The sequence below is a fragment of the Limanda limanda genome, chromosome 3, assembly GCF_963576545.1.
Source record: "Limanda limanda chromosome 3, fLimLim1.1, whole genome shotgun sequence".
Classification (NCBI taxonomy): Eukaryota; Metazoa; Chordata; class Actinopteri; order Pleuronectiformes; family Pleuronectidae; genus Limanda; species Limanda limanda.
In genome coordinates, this window is record NC_083638.1 from 14,274,632 (window position 1) to 14,291,718 (window position 17,087).

The window sequence follows — 17,087 nt, forward strand, 5'->3', positions numbered from 1 at the left end:
TCATGAGGTTTGAAATTCGGAGTTACTTATTTAATAATTAGCCGAATATATATATATATAGATTATGGTGAAAAAACTCACAATGAATTCGGGATAAATCAGTGATACTGCATTTTCACGTCCTGCCACTAGGTGTCACCATAGCACCTCAAATGTCGCCTATCCTGCCTGCCGCTGGGTGTCGCTGTATTACTGGTCAAGTGAAACAACAGATGATAACTACATGAAAAATGTGGATTTGTATTCGTAGGAAATAGGAAAGAGAAATAGTTTTTCACTTTTCCACTTTTATTGCATCGTTGGAAAAGAAGATGGAGCATGAGTGGTGAATTATGAGCAATATCAGTTTCTATTATTAATTTAATTTGTATTATTATTCAACAAAATGAGGCAAATATTATTTTGATCATAAGGACCATGGTGCCTGCAGGAGGGGCGGGGACTGATAACACGTGTGTGGTATAGGCTAATAAAGGGTGAGGTAGGGACAATGAAATAAACAAATGTCGATATATACAGACAACACCCTCTTATTATTATGAAGTAATGTACAAACAGGAGTGTGCACATGACGCAAAAAACAGATCATATGTTTTCAGTATCTGTGAGTGATGGGGGCGGTTTTTAATTAAACATTGCACATTTTATTGTATAATGTGCAAAACGTAACAATAACAAGTAGTGTTGCATACTGCACCCCACTTTCCTTGTGTGTGTTACAGTAGATTACAGAACAGTACAGTCTAGTATCTGGGGGCTATGGCACAAATTGGCTGCTATACAATAAATCCGCAAAAACAGACTTCACACCAATGGTGACAAGAAGCCCTTAAACTAAATAATAAACTCTGTAACGAAATGGTGACATGTTGGACAACTGTTGAGGCTTTTGGAAAGTGAAGAGGACGCTGCAGATTTGATGTAGATCCTCATCTGTCATGTCCGCTCATGTATAATCCTCAAACGTCCCGCTGCGGACTCTCCCTTCATCCACCCGGGCTGTTTCCAGTAAAAACAAGGGAGACAGAGAGGAATCCGACCATAGGAGTGCGCATGAACTTATTCCTGTCTGTGGCCTCCTCTCTCTCCCCCCCTCCACCCCTCCACCGCTCCACCCGCTCCTCTCTCCCAACCTGGAGACTGCGCAGAATACACCGGGGGCAGAAAAAAAGTGCCTGTGCAAGCAGAACTGAGAAAGTTCATAGATCGGAGGTGCAGGATGTCCCGTTAAGAGGAAGAAGGGAAAAAAGGAGCAGAGGCACCACGGGCTGACCCGCTGGAAGGATCGTGCACGACATTTACCCGCACTGCAGATACACTTCACCTGGGAAAATGGGGTTCCCGACGATATATGGTTGTCGTCTGGTCGTTGTCAAATTGTTTTTGCTTCAGTTTATCGTCTTTCAAGCGACGTATTCTGCCCCTTCGCCTATCATCAAGTTTCCTGGAGACGATACTACCCCCACAACAGACAAAGAAACTGCTCTGGTAAGTTTATTGTTTTTTTCCCAGAAACTTTGTCTAAGTGGGTCAGTCATGTGAATGCACAGTTTTGTACAGTATTGCCAGGGAATAGTTTGTAGCCTACATCATTTATTTATTTAGTCATGTGTGTTGGACTAACCAAGTAGAAATACTTATTCTGAGAGTTAAATCCTTCTCATATATATATTTTTTTTTCTCTCTCTTTTAGCACTATCTGAATAAGTTCTATGGATGCCCAGAAGACAGATGTAACCTCGTGGTGCTCAAGGACACGCTGAAGAAAATGCAGAAGTTCTTCTCTCTGCAAGAAACCGGAGAGATTGATGCCCAAACGGTAGAGATCATGAAGAAGCCTCGCTGTGGTGTCCCAGATGTGGCCAATTACAACTTCTTCCACAGGAAACCCATGTGGCAGAAGAACGACATCACCTACAGGTCAGGAAAACAACACTACCTTCTAATTTCTAAAGAGTCATTGTGATTATCCGGGAGTTGTTCAAGTGAGTTGATCCTGCAAAGGAGCATTTAGTGATGGGAGTGGGTCCCAGTTTATTATGAATCTGAATTATTGTGCTCCACCAATCACATCATGCATGTTTCTAAGAGTATGGCCCATATATAAGGTAAAAGCATCACAAATGGGCCCAGTGCTATAGATGCATTGCATGTATAACATCAGGATATGATGTCACAGAAAGGTAAAATAACTTGACTCCACCCAACTGCACTGCATAAATTAAACTATTAATATTGAGGCCGACTATTTACAATATGTCATGTCCGTGATAAAACCAAAAATATTTTAGTTTGAAATTATTTTCCAGAGCACAAAAGTGGAAATTCAAGTTAAGAGTCTGTTTTCTCTGAGAAATGGACCACAGCTTGGCCCCGCCTGACACCCCCCCCCCCCCTCTCCTCAGCCCCCAGTCCACCCCACCCCCATCTGCACGGCGGTGGAGCGCTTGCACTTTGTTTCTTGCTAACACTCCGCATTCCTACACAGTGTGTGTCAGGTCTTTTGTTTTTGCTCCGTTTGAGGTTTTACAACAATGTGGAGAGTGGGGTTTATTTATATCAGTGGGTTTTCTGAGTGTGGCCTGATCATTCCAACCAGTCTGCCCCTGTGCTTGGACGGAAGACTGCAAGCCAAACACAACAACAACTCAAGGATCACTGACTGTTTTATAGGCCACGGACTGCGTAGACAGGCATGTAACAGGGTTTGCGGTCGAACATTGTTTCAGGAAGCATTTTCTCCAGATGATTCATAAGCTGTTACTGGGTTGTTTTCCACCATCTCAAGTAGGGAAGGAGATCTAGTGAAACGTCTAGGTACCTTTCAAAATGTCACACTGACTTTTGAGTGTTTTTCCATTTGTTAATTCCTTATCTTGACATTTTCTGTTCCATAGAATTCTGGGATACTCTGTTGATCTGGATGAAGAGGTCATAAATGATGCTTTCCTCAGAGCCTTCAAAGTGTGGAGCGACGTCACCCCACTCGTATTCACCCGCCTCATGGACGGAGAGGCTGACATCATGATTAATTTTGGCCGCAACGGTATGCTACGTGGACAGACCCGTGACTACATAGAGACCTGAGATATTTTGCAAAAGGCCACACATTTAAAAGTTACAAAAATGTTAAGAAACATTAACTTGTTATATAGCAAAAACAACTTCATAAGCCCATATGCTGTTCTTAATGAAGCCTTTAGTTGGACATAGGAGTGATATACCAAGATGACAAGTATAAGATTTTCTCTTAGACAAGACGTCTAAGCTCTCTAACAACTATCTTATGATTAGGTTCAACGGCCCTCCACTTCTAAGAGGAAAATTGACTCCACTACCTGCAAACCAATGTTAGGAATCCTTTATCCGGCAAAAAGTATTGTGGTTGTATGACTGATCATTCCAGTCATGATTCACGCGCACGGTTATAATATCATCCAGATTAGCCTTAGCTGACCCTGTCGAGAAGGAATTCAGCAGTTTTCAAGTTTGACACCTCCGACGATTGTTATTTTACCAACAAAAATATGAAGAATAATTGTGTGTTTGAATAAACACACAAATGCAATAATGTTGAAAGTATTTTCCCACTATTAGTTTTTGTACTTCCTGTTTTAAGCAGCTTTGTAGCATTCAGTTGTCATAAAAACTCAAAAGGTGTTTAGTTTGTCCAGTTTGGTAAAATAAAACATGGCGGCCTCCGCAGAGAGGACCTGCTCCTGAGGTGAATATTAAATATTTATATATAAAGGGATAAAGAATACAACAATTCATAAATGAAACACATTATTATTATCATTATTATTATTATTTTATATAAATGTCCGCCAATAGATCCCTTTCACCTACATCTTACACACTGGACCTTTAATACTGAATGATGTCATTAACAGAGCACGGAGACGGTTACCCCTTCGACGGCAAAGACGGCCTCTTGGCTCACGCCTTCGCTCCCGGGCCAGGAATTGGCGGAGACTCCCACTTTGATGATGATGAGCAGTGGACACTGGGAGATGGCCAAGGTAATGGCGGGGGACTATTCCCAGTATAACAGTGAATGTCAAAAAGCTACACAACGTTTCTCCTCACAAGTGCAGTACAAGCTGTCATCAGCATAAGTTCAGAACAGTCGCGGTGTCAGGACCATAATGTTGACATAGATAATTCTGATCTGACTTTCAGATACTTTGTTGTCATTGTATTAACTTTGTCTGAACTTTCTGGCACTCAAAAAGGCAAATCGTAGCCATCTGGAAGCTGAATAGAAAATCCACTGCCAGCATTTATATTTGCACGCATTGACCCAGATAGTTTTAAGCATTTCCCATTATTCAGATTCTCTTGTCTGAATCTATTACTTGTGCAAAAGCAATCTGCCGCTCACAGAAAGTAAAATGAACTTCTGTCCTGTATCAGAAATCTGAAATGATTTATACCCGTATAGCCTATTGCATAGAAAGTCCTTTTTGCTATAAAACTGAACTGAATCATTTGGTTTGAAACAATATCAATATTCTTTTTCACAGTGGTGAAGGTGAAGTTTGGTAATGCTGACGGCGAGTTCTGTAAGTTCCCCTTCCTGTTCATGGGCACTGAGTACAAGACCTGCACGTCCCAGGGCCGTGACGACGGCTTCCTGTGGTGCGGCACCTCTTACAACTTTGATGATGATGGCAAATATGGATTCTGCCCTCATGAATGTAAGTTTTGTCATTTTGTTACATTTATTTTTGACAAAGCTCATCGATATATACTACATATAATGTGGCATTGCAATGTTTCTTAACCTTTTGGTCTTCACAGAGTAAGTGTCTGTTTGGATTTTTACTTTTGTGGCCCCATTTGACCTTAGCAGAATTTTTGTCCTTGCCCTCCTTGCGCCTGATTGAACCCAGACATATGAAGAAGTTCAGTAAATAGAATCAGTGTTTCCTATAGAGGCAAAGTAAAACTTCATATCAGATTATTGCCATATTCAAAGCTGCTCTGCGGATTTTGGACAGAAAGAAAGTAGGTTGGACCATGTGCCAGGAAAGTGTTGTTTTGTGTTTGGAGTGGAGTATGGAATATTTATTTTCCAAGTTGCTGCCCCACTTTAGAAGAGTGGGCTTTGTCAAACATTTTGTTTATCTGTGTTATGTTGCTGTCCATGGTACTAACATGATCACATACCCATTACAAGAAAACCGACAGAGTACACATGTACTCAGTTGTTTTCTATGATGAGAACACAACTGTTTGTACTGGAGCCGTCTGTTATGTGTATTGATGTACAAGAAAGTTTCACTCCAGCTGTAATTATGGTTTATTTTCCTCTGTCAGTACATTTGTCTGAAATCATTATTCAGGGATCAAAGCATCTCAGTTGCTTGCAATAATCATGTAAGAAACTGAGCGTAGCCTTTGTAAACAGGGAGAAATACAATATTATGATAATAATGATAATAATTATAATATAGGTATATTTGATCTTTATATTTACTGAATGATACTATATTTCTATTTATTTACCTTTGTTCTACAGTATTATTCACCATGGCTGGAAATGCAGAGGGTGCTCCATGCAAGTTCCCCTTCACCTTCCAGGGAGAGAAGTACGACAGCTGCACCACGCAGGGAAGGGACGATGGTTACCGCTGGTGTGCCACTACTGAGGACTACGACCGTGACAAAAGCTATGGGTTCTGCCCTGAAACTGGTAAGGGGTTGTTATACAGTCTCTGTTATGTCAGACTATGTTCATCACATAAGAAAACTTAATTTCTTCTACGTATCATAAAGATGCTCACAGAGTATAGGTTATCTTCAGTTTATGTGTCCTGTTTATGTCCTTGTTTAGATTCATAAAGTGCATTTTACTGTCTGTGTATATTTTGATGTGCAGTGTTTGGTACCAAGTCATGTGCAAGGTCTACTGGAATCTGCTAGTTGGGGTTTCCAGTCTTGCTTGTGGTTTGCTGAATGCCTGTGAAAGTATTTTAATGTGCAGTGGCAGGGCTTATTTTCCATTCTGTCAGTAGGACTGCGTTTTAGGGCTGAAGTAGTGAAGTTGGGAGGGAGAGACGTTGAGGTAGAGAGAGAGGTACAGCCACTGGGGCTTTCGTCTGGTTCTAATTGATTGGGAATGTAGCCTCGTTGTAAAGCCTAGAGCGATACCTTGTGCTGAATAAGAAATTATTTTTCTTTAAAACAGCACAAAAGCTGTCATGCCAAATCGAAAACGATGTTTCTGAAAGAAAACCAATTCGGGCGGGTTCTTCTTGGTTAAATGCCTAGGTATTGATGTCCCGTGCCAGCTGCCTTCGTTGTGCTGTTCTCGATCATCTGCGTTGATTTCACAATATAATACGAGCTTAATTGCTCTGGAGAAGAATTTTGGCATGTGAATGAGTTCATAAGACACTGAGATGAACCAAGGTGCACATTTACTTTTTCTCAGTTTGACTTTGTGTTTACCCCTCCAGCCATGTCAACAGTGGGAGGAAATGCAGAGGGAAGCCCCTGTGCCTTCCCCTTCACCTTCCTGGGAGACACCTATGATGCCTGCACCTCATCAGGGCGCAGTGATGGCAAGATGTGGTGTGCCTCCACCAAGAGCTATGATGATGACCGTAAATGGGGTTTCTGTCCAGACCAAGGTATGAAGGCTTGGGCCTGTAGGACTAGCAACCAAGTTGCTTTGCCATAAAAGGCTGAAGAATGATTACAACACCGTTAAATCACAAAAACTATGAATTGGTTAGCCATAGCAATTGTCCAACTGTCTGTCAGAATCTATCATACCCAATTATTAAGACTCAAATGAATTGTTTCTCATGTGAAGATAATCATTGAATCACATCTTTTCAGGCTACAGCTTGTTCCTGGTGGCAGCCCATGAGTTTGGTCATGCCCTTGGCTTGGAGCACTCTCAGGACCCCGGAGCTTTAATGGCCCCCATTTACACCTACACAAAAGACTTCAGACTTTCTCATGATGACATTCAAGGCATCCAGGAGCTCTATGGTGAGATGAAATGTTGTGATATGTGTCTTGTTGCCTAGATCTTGATTCAGTCTAATACAAGAACCAAGGAAGTATTAATACTATGAATGTGTGATTAATCAATAAAAGATCCAATATATTGTGGTAAATCTCTTAAATTTAGGTGGGTCGACAGACAAGCCTCTGTCTCCGACTCAAGGTCCAGTCACTCCAATGGACATCTGTAAGGAGCCAGTTGTCTTTGATGCTATAGCACAAATCAGAGGAGAGACCTTCTTCTTCAAGGACAGGTAATCACATCAAACAGGAAGTCCTAATGTTGTTTTGGCCCAAACTAGATTTCACCAAGTTTGCATACACCCCATTAGGGCCAGGAAGGTGCACTAACAAGCCATCCATCCATAATCCAAGCTCTGGATCATGTTGTTTGATGTTATAACTGCTCTGTTTTAATTTGCTCCATGTTTGACTTTCTTGAAACTTGCAAGCACTGCCAAAGTCTAGTTGGATTTCCTGTCTGTGATATATGGAAAGAACAACAAACAGAGCCCAGTAGCCTACTTCTGGCGTTAGGACTTGTGCAAGTGAAATAATTCAGCCGACGCAAATTGGATTTCATAATAATCCTGCCCACAAAAACAAGCAGTTTGACATGAGGAACCCTGTTAATTATTGTTTCTCGTTTTGCAATCCTCTGCCATTTTAAGATTGTGGTGTGGATTTCTTGTTTCATGATGTGACAATTAGAAAGAAGCAACAAAAAAAAACTATTTTTCCATGCATGAAGTGACAACCAAAATAGTCGTCAGCCATAAACACAGTCCGCAGTCCTCTCCTCCACTGGCACCAGTGATTCCAAGGTCTCGTAAGATTACTGTGTCTACCAGCTGACCCAGTGCAGGAGCTGTAATGCCCGGGGTTTGGTCAACAGTCTTTGTGAGTCAGAGCATTTTCCCTTACAATAGTGAACACTCTCAACAATAGCAGAAGTTTGTTAATCAAATTCTCCTGAGGGTTACTCAGAACAAAAACAAAAGAAGTGATGAGTGTTAGAAAACACAAACAGCATCCAAGCTGGTTATGACGCATTCATTCTCATAGATGCACCCTGTAATATTAACTCCTTACAATTTTTTTTGGTTAACATAGCTGTGTATCTGTCATGGCCATTTGGGGAAATCATCCTAAGTAAACAGGCGAGCAGACCTCCATACCAAAGAGTGTAGTCTTTCATTTAGACTTGCCCTCACCCCCCCCCTCCAAGGACCTGGACTTTAAAACTAGGAGAAACAAGCCACAATCACTGGCTTTAATACAGAATTTCTCTTCACCCACATTTACTGCGATTGACAGAGCAGCACATGCGCTCATAGGCTGCAATGTGGACCGTGACACCCTGGCCCTGTTGCTGGAAATCCAACTAGTTTGATACTTTCTTTTTCTTAAAAGTTTCAGTCTGAGTTACAACTATGAAAAATAAAGATAAACATACTTAATTATCGTCTGGGCTGTTCCATAATTTTTAACTATTAACATTCTAATGCATAGCTGCCATCTAGATACATTTGTGGACCAGTAAAAGTGAAATTTAACGGCTCCATCTTCTAGTTGAATGATAGGACTTTGCCTCTCTTTGGTTATCCGCAGCTAGGCCTAGTTCAGCAGATGTTTTAACTGAAATCAGAATCAAGGGTTTGTTAAGCAGCCTACGTCTGTGTTACGTCTCATGCGGCGCCATAAGACTGTTTTGTATATTTTCAAGCAATTATTCATTTGATATGCCTTGAATTTCAGTCATGGAAAAATGAGAGGACTAAGAGCTACTCATCTAAAGGCAAGGGAGATAAATTGAGGACAGAGTTCTCTCAAGGCACTGAAGTGAACGTACATCACATTTTGACTCTCTAGTAAAGTTTCCGAATGAGCCTGTTGTCCTGGCCTTCACAGCAACTTAATGAGTTGCCTGAAGGCCATGTCAGGCTTGTAAGCTGCAGAGCTCTGGTACAAAGCTTTATAGCTCCAGAGAAAGAGCAGTCGCCTCTGGGCTCCAGGGGTAAAGCTCACTTGACTTTTCCATTGTACAAATTGGACCCCCCCCCCCCCCTCGTCTCCTGGCTCAGCAATATTTATGATGTAGGACAAATCTTGACATGATACAATGAGCAAAGCTTGTAGCACACCCTGTGCTCAGCAGTAGTGTGCGTCTGTCTGTCTGGAGGCTTAGGGAGAAGGCAATTATGAAGTCTGTCTCAAAGAAACAGTTTGGCCAACCTACTAATAAGCGTCCTAGTGCATTTATGACTATAATTTTAAAACATGCTCACGCTCTTGTATATTAACATGTAGTCACAGCCAGGGGTTGTTTGCAATATACTGAACTTTCTATAGTTGCAATCGTTGAGATTTCACTCCTAGTTAATCTGGAAACGCCTGATTTTCACGTCACAATAAAACACTTATTCAGCAGACACTGTTAAAAACTAAAAACCAAACAGAAAATACATCAGATGAGCAACGTTGTATTTTTTTTACAACACAAACAAATAACATTTTCTTAATAAAGAAGTCAGTCAAGAATTATTTCAGCCAGAACCTAATTTTGTGCTACACATACTTACAAAAAGCCACTTACAAAAACTGCCAAAAATGAGCATCTTCGAACATTGCATTTCGTGAGACTGCTTGAGTTTCGTGGTCTGGGAATAAAGGAACAGAAGGCTGAATAATTAAGCAGTCCCCAAGAGTGTCACTAAAGGCATGGACAAATGCAGGACCTCTACTGAGGTAGAAGGCCGATAGCAAGGACTAGGACTCTCTTCAAGCAGAGTAGGAGGCTAACAGCAAAAACTGGATCTCTCCAGGGATACGACAGGAGGCCAACAATGAAGGCTGGGACATGTTGAATGCAGATGTCCCTTCAGAAGGCTAAGCAGTAGGCCAGCGAATGCAGGGCCTCTCACGAGGAAGAGTGGGAGTATAACTGGAATCTAATAGCATGTGAAAGTCTCTGTGGACGATGGCGAGGAGACTAAAGATTTAGCAAGACGGCTGGCACCTGATCATTCAACTGCAGGTCAGCTCAGGCCACAGTACAGCCGTTGGAATATAGGCTGTGTTGTCTGCAAGGAGGTAGGCAGGGCTGGAACGGCCGACTGGGATCCAGGATCTGATATCGGACCAACCGTTCTTCTTCTTCTTCTTCTTGGTTCGGTCTATTGGCGGGTGGCAACCAACGTCAAGGTGCTTTCCTACCATGTACTTTGTCGATGCGTGTAGTGGAGGGAGCTAGCCCCTACTCCATCTCCCTTAAGGACCAACAGTTGGTTGGAGATCGTGGGGTGGTGTCTGCCAGACTGCAGACTGGGCATTTAATTTGCTGCAGGTGTCCTAGGAACGCATATGGCAATTTATTTTGAAGAGACTTCTCAGGATCTGACAGACTGCCGGCCAATGTACAAAAAGGGCTGAAGGCTATGGGTAAAATGTTTGCCATTTGGGAAGACGCAGGAGGAGTCTTGTCAACGATGTAGAATCAATTCAGGAGCATTATGGCTGCTGATATTTCTGCCAGAATACTTCAGCTCTGCATCACAATGCACAATACATCGATTGACATTAGCACAAAGTTGCATTACTTTGCTTTGGAAAAATCTGTCAATCATTCAAGTCTGTTCTCCTCAGCAGAAATAGATTTTGTTTTATTCATTAATGAATTAACTAATTAAAGACATTGGCACAAGAACACAGCAAATACAGCTGATACAACTTATACATGATTGGTTGAGACTGGAATATGTCTTTAATTCAGAAATACAGTACTTATGTGGCGTGTATATATGCTGTTGAAGTTAATGTCTTATCTTTATTTTCTCATCACCACAACTTTGAAATCGGTAGATGATTTCTTTTAAAAAAATAGGTCAGTGGAAAAGAGTTTGGGAAGCTGATGTTGTTGTGCAGCTGTGGATTTGGAAATCCAGGCAAGATGGGTCTTGTTCCACTGGCGTCGGCAACCTTAGTCCTAACGAGAACCAGATGCTCATGAATCAGGCCATTGTGGCTGGCTCAGCCAGTGAACCACTTGCACTACCCCCCCCCCCTCACACACACACACACATACATTAAGTCACACTCCTCTACGTCAACCTCCTCTGCTCCTCTTTCACTCACACCATCATTTCATCCCCAGCTTATACTATAAGACCGCTCACCCACTCATTATCTGTCTGCCAGGTTCCTGTTCAGGTCAGTCAACTTCAGAAGCAAGCCCACCGGCCCGATGCTAGTGGCCACCTACTGGCCGGACCTGCCTGCCAAGATAGACGCTGCCTATGAAAACCCACTGGAGGAAAAAACTGTCTTCTTCTCAGGTATGCTGGAGAAGACAAGTACAACTTTTAGAAACAGATGATTTAAACATTTCTCAATGTCGAAGTCTTGTTACATAAACTGTGTTAACATCATCTTTTTCTTTCATGGTGATCAGAGAAACAGAGAGTTGCATGAGTAATCATGGGGTGTCTTCACTTTTTGATCATTCGGATGCTTTTCCATTCACAGTCAAGCATTTCAACAAAGTGAAACATTAAGAGAAGCAGGAAGGTTGGCACTCCTGTGTGCACTTTGGGGACACTTGAGATATTCAACAATAGTTATTAGTGGTTTATGGTTCATTCTTTGCAACTTACTAATATGACAATCCTCATGAATACTGATGAGTTTTACCTAAATTATCAGCTTTGAGTACATCAGCAGCAGAGCTAGTTTGGCTAAGGAGGGACTCTTACTATGCTAAATGGCTAAAATCACAAGATCTCACTCATTTTTTATACATATATGGTAGAAAGAAGTAAGAATGTGTATTTTGTAACGGTCCTTTGTGAAAAAAGTTACCTTCCGTCAGTATAACTAATGTCCTGAGTATTTTGTTAACCACAATTTACCGTTCTAATAATTTTTTTCACCCAGGCAAGGAGATGTGGGTCTACAAAGCGAGTGAGTTAGAGAGTGGTTACCCCAAGAAAATCTCCAGTCTCGGCCTTCCGGCAGACCTAACACATATCGACGCTGCCTTCAGCTTCAAGAAGAACAGGAAGACTTATCTTTTCTCTGGAGACAAATTCTGGAGGTAGGACCCAAACTTGAAACTATAAAGGGGCCAACGGCTCTTGTATAACACACTAGCTTATGCTGCTGTCATCACCCCCTATTACAGTACTGAATTATGTCTGAATCTAGTTAGTATTTCGTATGACCTAAACTGTACTCTAAATCACAACAGCTGTGTTAGCCCTTACACAACATGGGATTTAAAGGTGATGATGACAACATGTTTTATCTCTATAAAAGAGTATGAGTGTTGAATATTGTTGTTTATATGAGGGAGCTCTAAAGCATTCACTTTACTGTTTCATGTATACAGATATGATGAAGATAAGACGATCATGGATGCTGGCTTCCCCAGACTTATTGCTGACTCCTGGAATGGCATCCCAGATGGCCTAGACTCTGCCTTCAGTCTTAACGGCATCGGTAAAGATATATAATTTTTTTCTTTTTTACATAAGCTGTGAAGAAAAAGGCTCTGTATAATTTGAGGTTGGACAATTTACCAGAAGCTAGTTGCAAATTGTGCTGAGATGCTCATTTGGCACCATCTTAGTTTAGCATGTTAGCATTCAATGATTAGCAATTGTCTTGAGCCTTGGTTAAAGTGGTAAACTTTATTTCAATCCATCCAGTATTGATTAATCCAGTGTTTAACTATAGAAGAAGAAACCTCATGGTGGTGCGTTCAAAGTCATGAGGACTCATCCTCTAAGAATCATGAACATTTGCAATAACCTTCATATGCCTTTTACACCATGAAACCAATGCTGTATTACATTCATCTAAAAATTAAGAGGAAAGATTAAAATAAACCCAAACGCTAAGCACTGCTCGTGTTGTAAATAAAAGAATATAGACAAAACAACAAAAAGCATTCTGGGTTTCCACCTTTTAGAGTTTTTTGGAGGTTGTTGGCTTCGATTACAACTTGACTGTTTCTTTGGGTGCTGGTTCCCTTCAGACTGGCTTTACTCATTTTAACACGGCAAAAAATAAAGTCAGCTCTATCAGTGAGTCGTGCATTTTGTCTCTGCCCAAAACCCAGCAAGCAGTAATGATGCTATTGTGCCAAAAGTGAATCCTTTGTAGGAACTGAAAACACAAAGAAAATAAAGAAAGAAGTAAAACAGGCCAAAGGGAGTTGCTCTGGAGTTAGGGAGTCATCTGTGGTCTGATGTTGATAGAACGACACAGTCAGTGGGAGTCCAGTTTATTTATTCTATGTCTCTTACGCAATGCTATAATTTTCAGTGACTGAATAACCCATAACAGTTTGCTCTGCTTGCTAGTGAGCAGGGCATTGCACGGTAAGAAATCCTGTGAGTGAGTGTGGATTTTTAGGCATGATCCAGGTAAACCTTCTCTTGAGAATGTCACTGTCATCAATGTATACTTAGGGTTAGAGGTGGCAGATATTTGGCTATGGCAAGCAACCAGGGATTTTTCCACTACTGCTTTCTGAACATACACACAGTGCAGCAAGCATCACAGAGGCCCTTCCCCACACAGTGAACAAACAAATATATTTAAAAAGAATGTCAGTTCCCCTGCACAGTGGTGCCTCTGTATACTACCTGATTGGCATAATTTAAAGAGAGCGACTTTGCACTGCTAATCTAAATGCTTTAATAGCTTGATTATTTGAATGTTATCAGAAGATAGTTTCTTCCTTGTTTTACACAAATTACTACTGAAGCAAAACCTTTGAACAGAGTGTGCATTGTGCTTGTTTTTAACAGATTACAGCTACTTCTTCAAAGGAAACCACTATTTCAAACTGGAAGACAGCAGCTTGAAGATTGTCAAACTGGGCGAAATCACAAAGGACTGGCTCGGTTGTTGAGCGCGTCGAAAAATTCGTACAACTTGCTGGTTCCTGTAATGACGCCTGGCCTCGCGAGGACATTGGCATAATATCATACACAACTTGAGGTTTACTGCAGTGCACACCATTGTAAGTTGTAAGTTTTTGTCCTGGCAACTATGCACGCTTCTGTGTGAGACATGTCCCTTCCAACCTGTATAATCAACCTCCAGCTTTGTAGAAAGGGACTTCGGGACCTTCTAAACAGGCTATACACGGGCAACTGGATATTACTGTGTGATATTGACATAGTATTTTTTATGCTGATGCAGATTTATTACATTATGTAGCCCCTGTTTTATAGATGTTTTTTTGAGTTGTTTTTTTATTCAGACATCAGGTATGTCCACACTGCATTGAACGCAGTGCTATACTTTGCTGTGAGATATTGCCGTTTAATGCAGATTTGATTCTGAAAGGCTGTGTTACACCAGATGAGGAATTCATGTTGGCTTAGAATTACTTCTATGTCCAGTGTGCTAAGTGCAGTTTTATAAATGTATCAGTTTTAATTGATGCATTTTCTCCTTGTTGAGCAATACATTTAAAGAAATGAATTTGCACAATGTGTCTGACCGAAAATGGTGCTTTAGAGTTTGCTTTTGCATATAGTCCTAAATATATATACATATACACAACTTATATTCAGTGTTACTGTGTCTGATGGGACAATTTAGCATTCTCTGAATGACCGAAAGTAGTATTCGCAGACACACATTATTCTTAATTTGGTTAGCACTTTTTATAGGACTATACAAGGGAACTAAACAATATAGAGACCAGATTATTGTCATGACAACTCCATGTTGTATGTCCCTTCACTAATGGTATAGACAGATTAAAGGCACAGGTTGCCTCTAGAGGCTGTAAAGGTTTGCTGCATGATAGAATCATGACAAGGGTACCACAGTAGTATTGTTTAAATATCTTTTTTTTTTTTTAACAATCTTGTTTCTTTGCTGGGTTTTAGCAAAACAGTAATGTTTTTTTGTGTTGTTTTTATTGCTTTTGCACTTTGTTACTGTCATCAATAAAGATGAAAGATGGTCAATATATTGTGGATCAGTGATTAATACAAGATAAGGTAAATACTGTATACATTGTGGGTTGACACTGTAGAATTTATATATATTTACATATATATAATATATATATATATATATGTATATAAATACATGGATCATATGACAGCTCCCTAAAAGTGAGGCAAAAGCATCTTGATAGTCAACTGGTGGTTGTCTGCAGTCAAGATCATAAAATCTTCCTTTGAGTGGATAGGGCATGGACCAAACTAAAAAGTGTAAGTTCATGTAAATTTTTGAAATGGGGTGAAATGTCATTATTGACAGTTGAGACTGACTGACGTCTGGTCCCACATATCCATGGGTCCTTGCTCCCACGGCTCCTAGCCCTGTTTGCTACTACACAGACTCAGACTCCAAATTCCCAAGATGGCAGCCTTCGTTTCCAGCATATCTTGGTTTCATTTCTGGATAGTGAGAGGAAGTGGAGACAAGTTGACCATCTTTATATACAATCTTCTTCATTCTACATTCATAATCTCTTGGGCAGGGGAGGCAGATAGCACACCCAAAGTGGCCCCCGCTATCCACACAGGCCCATGTTGCATTAACAGATCAAATATATACAAAGTGAAATACAATGTCACAGCAGATCTTTTTTCCTTTACATCACCAGGTTTGCTCTCTGGGAATACAAGGTATTTCAAACCACAAGACAAGAAAAGTGTATTTTTCAGGCAAGTCTACATGATAGTAATTAAAAAACAAGAGTTTTGAAGAAAAAAAATGTATCTCCAAATCAGGAAGTGTCTAAATTTTGTGCAGCCTCTCTTCCTAAACCAAACAAAGAATTCTGACCTTTCAATTAATTGAAAATAAATAAAAAATCTCTTGTTAGATACTGTCAGATTTACCTCTGTGTACTTGATTTCCCTCCTCCTTTCCTCCTTCTTGCACACAGGATTTAATGACCTGGGCCATGTTTGCTGCTTTGCTGAGTTCTGATATTGTTTAGAGCAGCATTATCTCAACTGATCACATAGATTAACACAAATGCTACTGCTATTGCTACTAATGATACTAGGTACTGCTACTGCTACAACTGCTGCTAGTGCTTCTTTAAGGGCTTCTGTTATAATTATTGCTGCTGCTTCTTCACTTGTGCTGCTGCAATCTCTACAACAAATACTTCTGCTGCTGCTACTATTGTTGCTACTGCTACTACTGCAATTTGTACTGCCACTGCAGCTATTTCTTCTGCTGCTACTTGTGCTGCTGCTGCCACTGGTTCACCACCATCATGATTTGTTGTTGTCTTTTTATAAAGAAGGAAGGCTGGATGTTGGGATCCCATTGGCATAACAAGGACGGTGTGCTTATCATATTATAAGAAAACCCATTAATTGCCAGGCCTACCCAGGGGGCCCCACGCTGTTTCAGGGGAGGTTCAGTTAATGGAATTGAAAAAAATTTAGTATTAGTACCATCAGTTATCAAAAGGAAATCACATGTGGGATTTGGCTAGAGAGATAGTTCAGATATGCATAATTTGTGGAAAATTTGACTGTTTTCCCACTTTCAACAAACGCCACAACCAACATTTTTCATATTCGTTGTTGTGTCTGTCTTTGCTGTCCCGAGTGTCTGTGGGATCAAATAACAATCATGTCTGCACAAACAAGCAAGTAAGTCAAGAGTTAGGAGCTGCTTCTTTTCCAAGCTTTATCAGAGAGGAGATCACCAGTCTGAGAATGTTATAACTCTGCCTGTTGGCCACCTTTACATTGCCGTAATTTATTGGGAATATAATCCAAATGTTAAATCGTTTAACTACAACAAATGTATCTGTGTGCACAAAACTTTTTCAACACATGCACAACATATTTTCACAGCTGCAAACCTAGAAACTCCCACATGCTCGCATGTCTTTTACATGCATTCATCAACATCCGTTCAAAAGCGCATAATAAAGACTGAACCGAGCTCCTGCAGGAGTGCGTAAAGGTGCACGTTGCGCCAACCTCCGCTGCTCAAGTAACGAGCCAGTTTTGAGAATGTAAGAAGTAGAAAGTACAGATATTTGTGCTCAAATGTAGCGAGTTAAAAGT

General features: G+C 40.8%; 1 protein-coding gene across 1 annotated transcript; it reads left to right on the top strand.

The window, feature by feature from the left end:
- Positions 1–1,223: 1,223 nt before the first annotated feature.
- On the top strand, positions 1,224–15,008 carry mmp2 (matrix metallopeptidase 2). The gene is made up of 13 exons (XM_061068157.1): positions 1,224–1,488; positions 1,694–1,920; positions 2,898–3,046; positions 3,894–4,022; positions 4,527–4,700; positions 5,525–5,698; positions 6,465–6,638; positions 6,850–7,005; positions 7,148–7,274; positions 11,218–11,354; positions 11,953–12,112; positions 12,407–12,516; positions 13,833–15,008. The coding sequence occupies exons 1-13, from the start codon at positions 1,333–1,335 to the stop codon at positions 13,934–13,936; spliced, it is 1,977 nt and encodes a 658-aa protein (XP_060924140.1). The 5' UTR covers positions 1,224–1,332; the 3' UTR covers positions 13,937–15,008.
- The last annotated feature ends 2,079 nt before the right edge of the window (positions 15,009–17,087 follow it).

Coding starts and splice junctions, on each gene's coding strand:
- mmp2 (XM_061068157.1), top strand. CDS start 1,333: ATGGGGTTCCCGACGATATATGGTTGTCGTCTGGTCGTTGTCAAATTG. Junction 1,489..1,693: donor CAGACAAAGAAACTGCTCTG/GTAAGTTTATTG, acceptor TCTCTCTTTTAG/CACTATCTGAATAAGTTCTA. Junction 12,113..12,406: donor TCTGGAGACAAATTCTGGAG/GTAGGACCCAAA, acceptor TCATGTATACAG/ATATGATGAAGATAAGACGA.